Source organism: Populus alba, chromosome 1, assembly GCF_005239225.2.
Source record: "Populus alba chromosome 1, ASM523922v2, whole genome shotgun sequence".
In the NCBI taxonomy this organism is placed as follows: Eukaryota; Viridiplantae; Streptophyta; class Magnoliopsida; order Malpighiales; family Salicaceae; genus Populus; species Populus alba.
The window spans coordinates 22926873-22939796 of record NC_133284.1 but is presented as its reverse complement, the minus strand read 5'-3'; the positions used below and the strand labels follow the sequence as shown (position 1 = coordinate 22939796).

Here is a 12924-nt window from a genome sequence, read left to right as displayed (position 1 = left end):
ATTCCTTCTAACTACTGCATCTAATCTTATATGATGATAAGTAACTCGTTCAAATCATATAAGTTAGTTATGTAGGATCCAGTTTTATAATATTAAACATATTTAATTAATAATAACCTTGAGTAGCTCAATAAGTTATCCATGAATAAAATAATGGTTTTGTGCATATAAAATCAGAAGATAGCCAATCATGTTCTCAAAATATACTTAATATATTAATGAGAGATTTATTATTTTTAATTAAATCTTATTCCATGGCATTAGTGATATATCATATATAACAAATATATATTAAAATACACCCATGGCATGCCATTCAAAGTTCATGATTATGGACATATCTAAACTAATCTTCTCAAGCCATTGAAGGGAATTAGATGATCAAAACTTAGATAAATGTCGCAAATCTTCATAAGTCTTTTGTGAGCACCATGATTATAGCCTTTTTCGTTGTTCTTACTTCATTTTGAATTACAAAATAGATTTTCCTAACTAAATTTCTACATTTCTATATTACATAACATTTACATGCATAATTATATAAGAAACCTTAAATTACATTTGAGTGGAATTAGATGAGAAAAGAATTTTACAACCTAGAAAAAAAATAGAGAAAAGGCAAGATACGTAGGTCTTATTTATTATTAGAACCATTCAACCATAAAAAACGCAATCATATTGGTTTTTAATGTACAAAACCATCTATAATGTACAATAACATATTAATATGTATATTAAAATTATCGCATGCTTCAATTCTAATTATTGATTTTATGTGAAGTTTTTAAAGTAATTATAAAAAATTATCTCAACATAATAACTTAAGCTGTTAAGTAAAGTTCTATAATATGAATTAGATTTACATTATTCTTTAACACACTTTCTCAAGCAAAAGTCCTCTGGACTTAAAATTTGCACAGACTCACATTACCTTATGCTTAATTTTTATAAAATAAATGGGAAAGATGAAATTCAAACTCGTGATCACTTCGTCATCAAGGCTTTAATATCATGTCAAAGAAACATCTCAACCCAATAACTTAAACTGTTAGGTAAGGTTTTAGGATATGATTTATATTATTATCTAACATTAATATCTCTAACATTTAGAAATACTAAATTAAATCCAATTTGATAATTTTTCAAAATAATATATTTTGTTTAATATAATTTTTTTTGAAAAATAATTTTAAAATTTAATAAGAAAATTAATCATATTATAATTATTATTAACATTCTAAAATATTTTAGGAACAATTAAATACAATTTTATGGCTTAAAAAACTCTTCTTATTTTAGAAAATTTATTTTTCAAAATATTATTTTAATTAAATCATAATCCAATTAAAATATTATAAAACACATGAAAAAATTAAATTAAATATTTTAATTCAATCCTAATCAAATCATCTAATTTATGTTTCAATTTTAAAATATAAAATTAATATTTTATATAAAAAAGAGCACAATTATAATTCTGTCCGAAAAACCAAAAGGCAATAGGGAATAAAAGGCATGTTTAAATTTATAAATTTCACCTCCATAACGTTTTCTAATTAAATATAAGTTTTAGGGTATAACTACAAAAATCCTAGAAAGGCATCAGGGGTCTTTGCTGCAAGCAAGCTGCTGCTGCCCCCACGCCGGCGGCAGTCATGGTTGCCGCGAGCAGCGCCAATGGCAGATCTCCTTCTTTTTTTCCGGCCAGATTCAAGAAATCCGGCCAGATCTGGACGGAACAGTAAAAGTAGAAAAAGTTCGTATTTGTTATCTGAACCCTAAAAAAATAAGTGCGCATCTCCTTTTTTAAGCTTCGAGCGTTTGGACCTTTCAACATGCTGGCTACTCTCTCCTTCATTGAGTTAGTGCTTCCATAGCCCAGTGGGTCCACAGCAGCTGTAAATTGTCCGTACTTCCACATCTGCACCCAGCTTCTTGTGGGACTTTGAATTTTGTGCTCTCTAAGGATCAAACAAGTGATTGTGCTCAGGCTTGACTTCATCCACCCTCCACCTGTTAGATTCCACTATCCTCAACCTTAACATGGCTAGACAACCAGTTCTTGTTCCCTTTCTATGACTCTGGGCTTCCTTCCTTGTCTTAAAACCCTCACAGTTACAGCTAATCCCAAATCCTTAGCACAGCAATTATAATAAGTATAGGCTGTCATCATACGATTCAAACTCTATCCCCACAACAGGTGGTGGATAATCCTTCCTTTGGGAGTCACCATTCTGAAACACCTTCTACTGTAGCATTAGCTCTGTTGTTTTCAAGGACATGGTGTTCAATATCAAACAGTTTGTTCGCAGTTGTCCTCAAGATCATTGCCTTCAGGCAGGTCGATATCCTCTATCCCAAGGTCATCGCCCTCAATCTCAATTTCAAGGTCATCTTCCTCCCGTAGCTGCTCACTGTTCTGGGAACCTTCTTCTATCTGCAAAAGTTGAAGGAACAACCAATGTTAGCACAAGCAAGCAACAAACAGCCAAGTCCTTTGCAGTTTTGCTGTAAATGGCTATCATTTAGTTTTGTTGTTATTCTGTAATATTTGTATTATCTTTGCATTATCTTATTTGACTCAACCCGTTAATAGAATCCAAGCAGAATCATCAATAGCCACTGGAAAAGCGCGTGAGGCCACGAACACGACTGCCCTTTGTCAAATTATATCCACAAAATAAATGAATGACAATAATGTGGCCTCCGTTTAATTACTTCTTCAAATTAAAAACAAAAGAAAGAAAAGACTGTATGTCTCTCACTTCACACACGTTCCCAAAGCAAAACCAAAAATGGCTACATGGTCTCTGCTCTCTCCTCCTCCTCCTCCTCCTCCTCCTCCTGCTTCTATGCTCACCAGCAACATTAATACAGGCACAAAAACAAGTATGATCTCAAGTAGAAGAAGAAGAAGAAGAGGGACATTAATAATAGCAAATGCCACAAACAGTAGCCAAGACAATGAAAAAGACAAAGATGCACCAGCTTTCAACCCCTTCGGTTTTGTCACTGATAATCCTTCCAGCCGTTCTTCCATTCAGCTCCCTGAGTCTCCTGCTGAGGATGGCAATGTTGGCCAAATGCTCTATGTAAGCATTCTTTTATATTCTTATTTAGCTTATGCTAGCTAGCAGTGCTAAATTAAGTTGTCTCAATCAAGCATATATACAACTTAACTTGCATGATTTTTTTTTTTTAAGATTTTACTTCACTGTTTTATGTAGAGTGATGTTTTTCAAGCCTTTTAATCTTGAACATTCAATAATTTTGTCCAGTCTGTTAGTTTTAGTGAAATAAATATTTCAAGTATTTGGGTTACACATAACCATCATTTTGTTACTTTTTGAAATTGTTAAGAGATTTTAATATAAGATTCTGGGTTGAATTGTTATTTGAGGTGATATCAAATGTTTGAATTTGAAACACGAGTCTGTGGCAATCGATTAAACTGTTCAGTGCCATTTTTAGCGAAGGCATATACATCCTTTGTTTTTTGAATCAAGGAGCTCAAGAAGCCATATCATTTCAGTGTTGTTCATGTAGTCTTTTTAGTTGAATAAAATTCGTTAAAACAGTAGTGCTTGTCATTATAAAGAAATATATTCTTTATCCTAGCATTCATTCATTTCTTTTCTGATGCAGAGGATAGAAGACAAGGGAAAGGAAAATGGCTCCTACATAAAATCTGGGGAGCTAATATGGTTTGTGAGAGAAACTGGTAAAACTTTTGTCTATGGCATCCAACAGCACTTCCTTTTTGTTTCTAACTACTTGTTTGACAAATATATGTTTGGATCGCAGGATCTCCTGACAGCCGCCGTGGAACAGTTATCTTCTTACATGGGGCGCCAGCACAATCTTACAGTTATCGAGTTGTCATGTCTCAGGTTGCTTACCTGGTTTTTAATTCATCTTCATACTTTCCTTTTGTTTTCAATGTCTAAACTACCTAGACTTTTTCATATAAATTTCTCTACGGCAAAGTTCTTCAAATTTCTCACCTGCTGAGCTGAACTGTAACTTGAAAGGTCAGTTTCTGCAGAAGAATTTAAGAGATGAGGTTTTTGTCTTCATGGCTTGATAACATTGTTCTGAGATTGTGCTTCAGGATTTTATGTAGGTTACCACTCTGCTGGATTCACATGTTCTTGAGCTATAGCCACAGCTTATTGCATGGAAATACCTACCCTTTTAATGCCCGGAATTTGGCAAATTTTTCCTCTGTTTCAAACAAAATCTGCTTAAACAAGATCTAATTGTGTGTTAAGTTTCTTTATTTAGCTGTCATCAAGAACTTGAGGATTGTAGGTACCTGAATAATAGGTGCGCTCTGTGGTGTTAGGATTTTCTTTTCCTTCAGAAGAAAGGTGCCAAATAAAGACAAAACAAGTTCCCTCGAGAAAACCAGTAGAATCAAAGATGGAAAGCCCTTTTCATCAACTCACACAGAAAATTAACTTACCCGCTTGATCTGTTATCTACAGCTACGTTAAACATTTATTCGATAGTAAGTTAATTATCCTTTTCCTATATAGATGTCAGATGCTGGGTTCCACTGCTTTGCTCCTGATTGGATAGGGTTTGGTTTCAGTGACAAGCCACAACCTGGATATGGCTTTGACTACACAGGTTTTGTTTTCTGATATTAAGCACTTCAAACATTTTAATTCTCGTCATTTCTCTCATTTCGAGAATTTTCAACTGTGGCAGAAAAGGAGTTCCATGAAGCACTTGATAAATTACTTGATGTGCTGGGGGTCAAATCTCCCTTCTTCCTTGTTGTTCAGGTTTGAATAAATTAGCTGAACACAAGCTACTCAATCATGCATGTTTGTGATGAAACTTCATATGATATTTACCTACTCGGTTTACAGAACTTCCCCGGTCTGCATTTTGGTCCGGGTTCGGTTTTCAAGCGTGATAATCTATCAATGCTGCAAGTCCATTCATGTAAACAATACCTAACATGCTTCTCATATTCCCAAAGGGATTTCTTGTAGGTTCATATGGATTAACCTGGGCCCTGAAAAACAAGAGCAAGATATCAAAACTAGCAATTTTGAATAGTCCGGTGACAGTTTCATCTCCCGTTCCTGGACTATTTCAACAGCTAAGGTTCAGTGCTTAGCCTTCTAATGAAAGTGCTAATTTCCATGTCAGCTCTTAAGCTATCCATATATATGATTCTTAGTTTCTCTTAGACGTACCGACATTGCCCCGCTAACCCACTGCTTTTTTCACCTGCACTTCCTTTAATTTGTTCATCCAGGATTCCTCTGTATGGTGAATTTACCTGCCAAAATGCTGTCACGGCTGAGCGCTTTATTGAAGCAGGCAGCCCGTAGGTATCCTAAATAAATGCTTTCAGTTTTTATAATTTCCAACTGAACCTTTAATTTTTAGTACCGAGACCTATCTGCTCCACTATGCATTGGTATTTTTAGCTTAAACCAATAAGAAAGCAAATGGCAAGAGTCTTACATGAAGTTTCCAAACGTGTTGTTTTACCTGAATATCTAAATACACCTATTCTGCAGCCTATGATCATACCTCAGTTCAAGATTGAGATTTCTGACTCGTGTTTGTTGGAGGTCATAATAGCCATTAGAGTGCCTCATACATCCCTATAATTTATTAATTAGACTTGCACAGGTCTACACTTCTATCTCGTGCTTAATGTTTTATTAATTATAATATGCGTGGTGAAATTTGAACTCGTAACCATTTGGTGAATAAGGCTCTGATACTTTTTCAAAAAATCATCTCAATCTAATTGCTTAAACTGTTAGGGAGGGCCCCGAGATATGATTTATATTATTTTTTAACACACACCCTCAAGTAAAAGCTCTTTGAGCTTGAAACTTGCACAAATTCATACTACCTTGTGCTTGATTTTTATAAAAAAAAAATGACAATGATGAAATTCAAACTCGTGACTGCTTAGTTAAACAGGCTATAATCTCATGTCAAAATACCATTTCAACTGTTAGGTAAGGTTAAGTAGACTCTACTTTATGTTTAAAAATTTAAACTATTAGGTGAGGTGAATAGTCTTATGTTATTCACCAACAGTTATCAATATTATATTTACAAATTCCATCCTCAGATCTCTGTGTAACTTGCACCTTAGTTTGTTACTGCTTCTACGTTACCCTCAAGTAGCTAATGTCAATTGCATGTTAATGTCTATATTTCTTGCCTAGATGATCCAAATCATGCTTGCATTTCTTCCTTTGTTGCTGCTGCTCTTTTCTTATAATCATCTGGAAGTAATCAAACTACCTTCAAACAAAATCAATAAATACATGCAAGCCTGCAATTCAGAGTCTGTTCTGAGTGCTAACGCTTGCAGAGATGATAGCAAAGATGTGAAGACACAGGCACTATCCTGTTCTTAAAATTTAAGCATGCCAATGGAGGGACACCTAAAGATTTGTAAAGATAGCCATTTTCCTTAGTACCCGAGGAGCTTGAGCTGCTTTATGTTGCAGAAGCAATTACTTTTATACATGCCTTACTTTCTCTGAATGCGCTTGTTTTGCAGCTATGTCCTGAAGCTGGAAAAGGCCGACGTTTATCGGTTACCATATTTGGCAAGCAGTGGACCAGGGTTTGGTTTGTATTTCATTTCTTCTTTGACATTTGCTAGTAAATTTGCGATAAATGGTAAATGATATATTCTGAAAGGAACTAAGCAAGTAATGTCCTGATTAGCTATTCCCAGCCCTTGATTTGTCTAATATTTATTCACTTCAAGGCAGTCTGATATATCTCCCTTTTTTTCCTGCATAGATATAACTAGCGAATTTAACAAACAATTGGTAGAAGAAATCATGCTCTAATCTTGTAGAAACTTTGTCCTAAGAACATCATTAGCAGCATAAAACAGAAATGGCGTGCAATAATACAATTTAAACTACTGTTTTAAAGAATTGTGTAAGCTAAAATATCAGAAGTACTTCCTTCTTCCGCTTTTCTTTTTTGTCCTTTAATTTCAGTGACTTCACTCTTCAACAGAACCAGCTGCAGTTAGCAAATAGTTGGTGATGGATGTAAGCATACATGAATGTCTTGACCATTGATGGTTTCGTGCTTTTACTTTTGTTGTTTCAGCTTTGCTTGAGGCCGCGAGGAAGATCAACTTCAGAGATATTGTAAGCCAAATCGCTGATGGCTTTGCATCTGAAAGGTAGGTAGAGCTTTTTTTAGATTGTAGTGCAGCACGTGAATTAGTTTTATTCAAATGGGACTTCGTGTATTGATGGCCTCTGGACTTTAGATGGGATAAACCAATACTTCTTGCCTGGGGAATAGCAGACAAGTATCTGCCTCAGGCTGTGGCAGAAGAGTTTCAGAAAGGAAACCCTAATGCTGTTAAGCTTAAGTTAATAGAAGGCGCTGGCCATATGCCACAAGAGGACTGGTAATTTGATCATATCACCTCATTTTTGTGCACAACCACTTTCCCTCCGTCTTTCTCATGTAAAATCTTTGTCCTGGTACGTACTAACAGGCCTGAGAAAGTTGTGGATGCTCTGAGAGTATTCTTTTGAGCTCAATGCATGAATTAACATTTGGACGGAGATGCGCTTCTGTCTGACCAAAGGTAAGCAGTTTGATTTTTTTTCTGAAAAGAGTAGCCAGATTTGTATCTGACCTTCTCTTCTTCGATCTTACTGTTTTCCCCAGAATCTGCTGCAGGCCATTGACTACGGATATTTTCAGGAGCCTAGATGAGCGGGTAAAGGAGAAAATGAACACAAAAAAAAAAAAAAAAAGGAAAGAAAGAGGAAAATCAGACGTTATAGATTTTATTCCTTCTAACATCTTATGTGATAACACTGCAAAAGTTTTTTATTCATCTCTCTGTGTGTATCAGAATATTCATGCAGCAAGCATTTAGCATAATAATAATAAAAAAAAAAACCTTACTGTTCTTCATGTGCTGAACGTCTGTTTTTCAGGAAAGATGGAATGGGAAAATGACGAATATGATTGAGTGGGAGGATGGATGTTAACTCATACATCTAGTTGTTTGGTTAACAGGAGAGGTAAGATGAAAAAACCAATCAGTAACCAGAAAAGCTGCTCCTATGGCAGATTGAAGCCAAGGAAGCAAATCTTGCTGGTGGGCACAATTAACTTTGGCAATTGTTAACAATTATATGTATATTATGGTTTGTTTCTAAGAAATCAAAGTTGGTTTCGTGAAAAAAAAAAAAGCATTCCGCCATTTTTCTCAAGATTGATTTTGAGAAAGATTGAAAGTTGGTCGGAGGCTCCTCCATGGGAAGAACAACGCAACACGCTCTAACTGTAATGGAAGAGAATGTCTAGATGTATTTGGGAACATCATGGACGATTGAGTTTGGAAGACGTAGGACATTGCATGTGCTGCTAGAGCACGATGGGTCCTCCCGCACTCTAGTAAGCTATTTTTTTACTCTTTGGTTAGTTTGGTTTCTAATTATAGAGGAACCTTTCAATTAAATCCAAAATTTCATCTCACCTTAGTTTAAGCCCTTGATTTTCAATTTAATTACTAATTATTTATTAATTCTTCAATTTAGACTTGAATTACAACCCAAGCCCAATGCAGGGCCAACCGAGGAGAGAATAAGGATACGGGAAAGAAAACAATAGCTAACCACCTGGGTTAATACATATTGATCATGCTCATTACTAGGGTTGTAATTTTTTTTAATCTGAGTTAATTGTGGGTGATTTGCTTGGTCACTACCTCAAAAAAAAAAAAAAAAACAAGAAAATATGTTATATTAATTTATTTTTTAAAATCCGACTCATGTTTTTATTGGTTATTTGGGTTATATTTACCCCCCTCAAATCAACTTGATCATATTAGATTAATTTTCACACAATCAATTTGAAGCTTAGCCTATACAAACAATCAGGTCGAGAAATTTTAAAGTTGATTCATTAGATCAAAATTAATAATACCAGAAAAAAGTTTTCCACCGCCTACTCTATTTTATTTTATTTTCATTTTCTTATACATTGTTTTAAGATTTTTGGCAACTAAATTTGGTTTTACTACATTTTGTCCCGTTTTTTTTTTTTTTCTTTTACATTATGAGTTTACAACTAAAAACTTACAAAAACATTATTGACATCTCAAATCTATATCCACAGTGAATAACTATAAAAGTTGATTTCATTAAATATGGAATTTCCATAGGTTGGTCAACACAATTTTTATGGGCATTCATTGCAGCAACGGAGAGCATTTCTTAATTCATGGGATTTGAGAAATTAATTCACAAAAGTGTTTATTTCAAACAGCCTTCATGCTAATTTAAGAATATTTTATAAACATTATCCATTCGGAAAAACTTTACACCACCTGAAAAAGAGAGTCTGGTCATACAATTAATAGAAGCCGTTGGCATGCTTATAAATGCATGAATATATTTTATTTTAAAATGTTTTTTATTTATAAATTTATTAAAATAATTTTTTAAAAAATTTTTAAAAATTATTTTTAATATCAGTATATCAAAATAATTTAAAAATATAAAAAAATATTAATTTAAAATAAAAAAAAAAAAATTTCAAAAAACACCTTTAAAATACAAAAACAAACATATCCTTAATAGAAGTCGTTGGCATGCTCATAAATGCAGTATATGAATATGGAATTGATTATTTTTTAAAATGTTTTTTATTTATAAATATATTAAAATAATTTTTTAAAAAAATTTTAAAATTATTTTTAATATCAGTACATCAAAATAATTTAAAAATATAAAAAAAATATTAATTTAAAAATTAAAAAATTAAAAAATTTCAAAAACATCTTTGAAATACAAATACAAACGTATCCTTTAACAATGTATACCAGTAATCATGACAAAATTCATTTCACTAGATGCACCAACTCGTTTCCATACTTCTTCCAAAATTAGGGCTCAAGCTTGGTCAGCAAGCAAGGAAGCACCATGTGATATCTCACAAAAGCAATCTACTTCACTTTATCTACCGCAGCTTGTTTTTTATTGGTTTCTTTTTCGGGTTTTTCATCTCATTATTATCACTGTCAGTGACAGAGATAGGGAGGCTGGCAGGGACCCGATCCCTGTAAAAAAAATTGTTTTTCCAGCCTTTCCTTTAATTATATTTATAATTTTACCTTAAATAATGAAACAACTGAAAAATCTTTTTAATTTTATTTTAACTCTGCCATTATTTTTAATTTTTTTTTCTGGCTTGAGGATATTTTCCCTCTCACCCTTTTTTGCATCTTCCCGCTGGCCGCCACCACCTTCATCATCATTGTCGTCATCTGCATCTCCTTTTCTCTTTGAAGTTCTAGCTGTTGGTTTACCCCTTGCTTTCCCAGCTTGGTTTCCATTTAGCTTGTGCAACTCGAGTACATAGGCTCTTGTCTAAAATCCAAAATACCAATCAACTACAACATTATTTTTTTTCTAATTGTTTAAGAGTCCATACGCATGGTAGTATGAAACACCCATAATCAGCTGCTAAATAAAGCAAAACCATGAATAAGAATCAGCGAGTATCATCCAAATAAATCCATCAAAAATATCAATTAGATTTATTACAAAGTCTAAAATTAAAAAAATTCAAAGAAAAATTTAATAAGCTAAGTCAAGATATTTAAATTAAAAAATTGTAAATTTACTAGACTGGATCATTTTGTAATTTTAAATCATATCTAAACGATTTTAGTTGAGTTAGAAATTAAATATTTTAAATTTTTTATTTATATATGATAAGCCCAATAATTAATTCATATAAAAGAGAATGACATATTTTAAATCGAACTTAAAGTATATCAACAAATAAAAAAAATTATAAAATAATTATTTTCTATTGATTTATATATTGTTATAGGCAATGATTTAATTATACATGGAATTCTTATTTTACATAGATTTTTATTATTCAAAAAAAAAAAAACGCAAGAATCCTTATCTAAGGATTTCTTATGCTACAATCTTTATTTTACAAGATTCCTTATTCAACAAATATTAATTTTCTAAGAGAGATAAAAAGTTGGCAGCTTTTCCTTATTTTGTTACAAATTCAGCAGCTTTTTTATTTGTCAATGGCATATAATCAATAGTTCATGTAGAGTTTTATTTAACCCAATTCTGTATTTATCAACGTCATAAAGGTAGCAGTAGAAGGAACTCAGCTATCATTGTTTTAGGATATGTTTGGCATTATATCTTATAATTATTTTTGAAAAAAAATAAAAAGTTTTATTTTTTTTATTTTAAATTAATATTTTTTTATGTTTTCAAATTATTTTAATGGGCTAATGTTAAAAATAATTTTTAAAAAATAAAAAAAATATATTATTTTGATATATTTTAAAATAAAAATTATTTTAAAAAGTAACCATTATTATACTTCCAAATATATTTACAAAGAAAATGTAAGTAGCTTCCAATTCAATTAGTATTGGTTGCTTACCACACTTCTAAATATACTTACAAAGAAAATGTAAGCAGCTTGCAATTAAATTAGTTTTGGATTTTTGTTATTTATTTTATAAACTTTGAGTTTTTGTTATTTATTTTATATTTTAATTGGATTTTATGTTAAACTCATTAATTAGTTAACTAACGTTTAATTCTTTTATAAATTATAATTACTCTCTTTTGAAGGATCAAAACAAAAGAAAAACTTGGTTTTATTTCATAAATAAACTTGGTTACTCATATTCTTGATTTTTCATTGAACTCTTCAAAATTTATAAAAAAATAATTATTTTTATGGTATTCTTCCTTATACTTCCAGTTCTTATTTTTTTATAATTAAAGGGTTGGAGTCTTACATTCAATAACATTGGTTCCTTAATTCACGTAATCATTAACTTGGGTTTTTATCAGTCTGACTTTAGCTTTCTTGAGTTGTTTCTATCTTATTTGTGGATTCTAAAGTTTTTACTCTTCAACCTCACATCATAATGTGATCCTAACTTAAACATCAAAAGATTCATTGAGGATTCCATTAGGTCCAATTATGAGATTTAAAGTAAAGAGGTTCAAGAAAACAATTAATATGATATTTTGTTATTGTTTTGGCCATAACTAGAGCTGCAAAATGAATTTTGATGTGATTCTAGTTACATTAATTGAAAAGTAAGCGTCCATATATTTCCAGTGACATACGGTAGACTTCCTAATTAATTAAGATAAGGGATAACCATTCGTTTAAAATTGAACTTTAATTTTGAAAGCAAATTACAAAATTCAACTTTGAGTTTATTTTAATTAGTTGAGCTATTATTTATTTATATTTTAGTTTATTATAGAAACTATAACATTTAAGGGTTATTTTAATTAGGTTATATTTTTTTATTTTTTTTATTTTAAACTTTTAATATGTTAATATCTATTTATCAAGTTTGAGTCCATTAAGTCAAATTAGAATTAGCTTTTTACTATATAAACCAATTATTAATACTATTTTGAGGTTGATGAATTTTACCTTCATTGTCGCATATTGTGTGTTTATTTTTTTTGTATATGGTTGAGTGATTCTCATACTAAGTTCTTTTATTAAACTTACAAACTCTTTGAAGAATTGATCAATTTCATTGTGATATATACTTCTCGTTTGCATCTCATTATAGGTGTAAGGTAGGAGTAATCAATTGCATATATACCTTTTGTTTTTCAAGGCAAGATTTTTGATAAATCAAGTTACAAACTTTCTTCAAAACCTCACATTAACAATAAAAGGTTTATCAATATTTGAATGAAGGAAAACTTAATAAAAGGATAAGCAACATTCAACAATCAAAACAAATGAGACTAGAAGTCAAGATATTAGATTTAAAAATTCTTTCAAAGATGTTTGTCACATGCAGGATATTTTTCTTTTAAATGTAAAAAAAAGAAATTACTTAGAGAATGCTAGTGTTTTTAAAGA

The 12924-nt window shown here is 31.6% G+C and overlaps 1 protein-coding gene across 3 annotated transcripts; it reads left to right on the top strand.

Annotated features, from left to right (window-relative positions):
* The first annotated feature begins 1469 nt into the window (after positions 1–1469).
* On the top strand, positions 1470–8408 carry LOC118040899 (uncharacterized). Of its 3 annotated transcripts, none has more exons than XM_035047978.2 (12): positions 1470–3092; positions 3646–3721; positions 3805–3890; positions 4539–4632; positions 4714–4790; positions 4991–5118; positions 5273–5344; positions 6548–6618; positions 7117–7192; positions 7283–7426; positions 7517–7609; positions 7968–8408. In XM_035047978.2, the coding sequence occupies exons 1-11, from the start codon at positions 2796–2798 to the stop codon at positions 7554–7556; spliced, it is 1161 nt and encodes a 386-aa protein (XP_034903869.1). In that variant the 5' UTR covers positions 1470–2795; the 3' UTR covers positions 7557–7609; positions 7968–8408. The 3 variants fall into 3 exon arrangements, with proteins under 3 accessions (XP_034903869.1, XP_034903868.1, XP_034903867.1); XM_035047977.2 differs by lacking the exon at positions 7968–8408 and adding an exon at positions 7705–7944; XM_035047976.2 differs by lacking the exon at positions 7968–8408 and adding an exon at positions 7693–7944 and having other exon boundaries at positions 1472–3092.
* The last annotated feature ends 4516 nt before the right edge of the window (positions 8409–12924 follow it).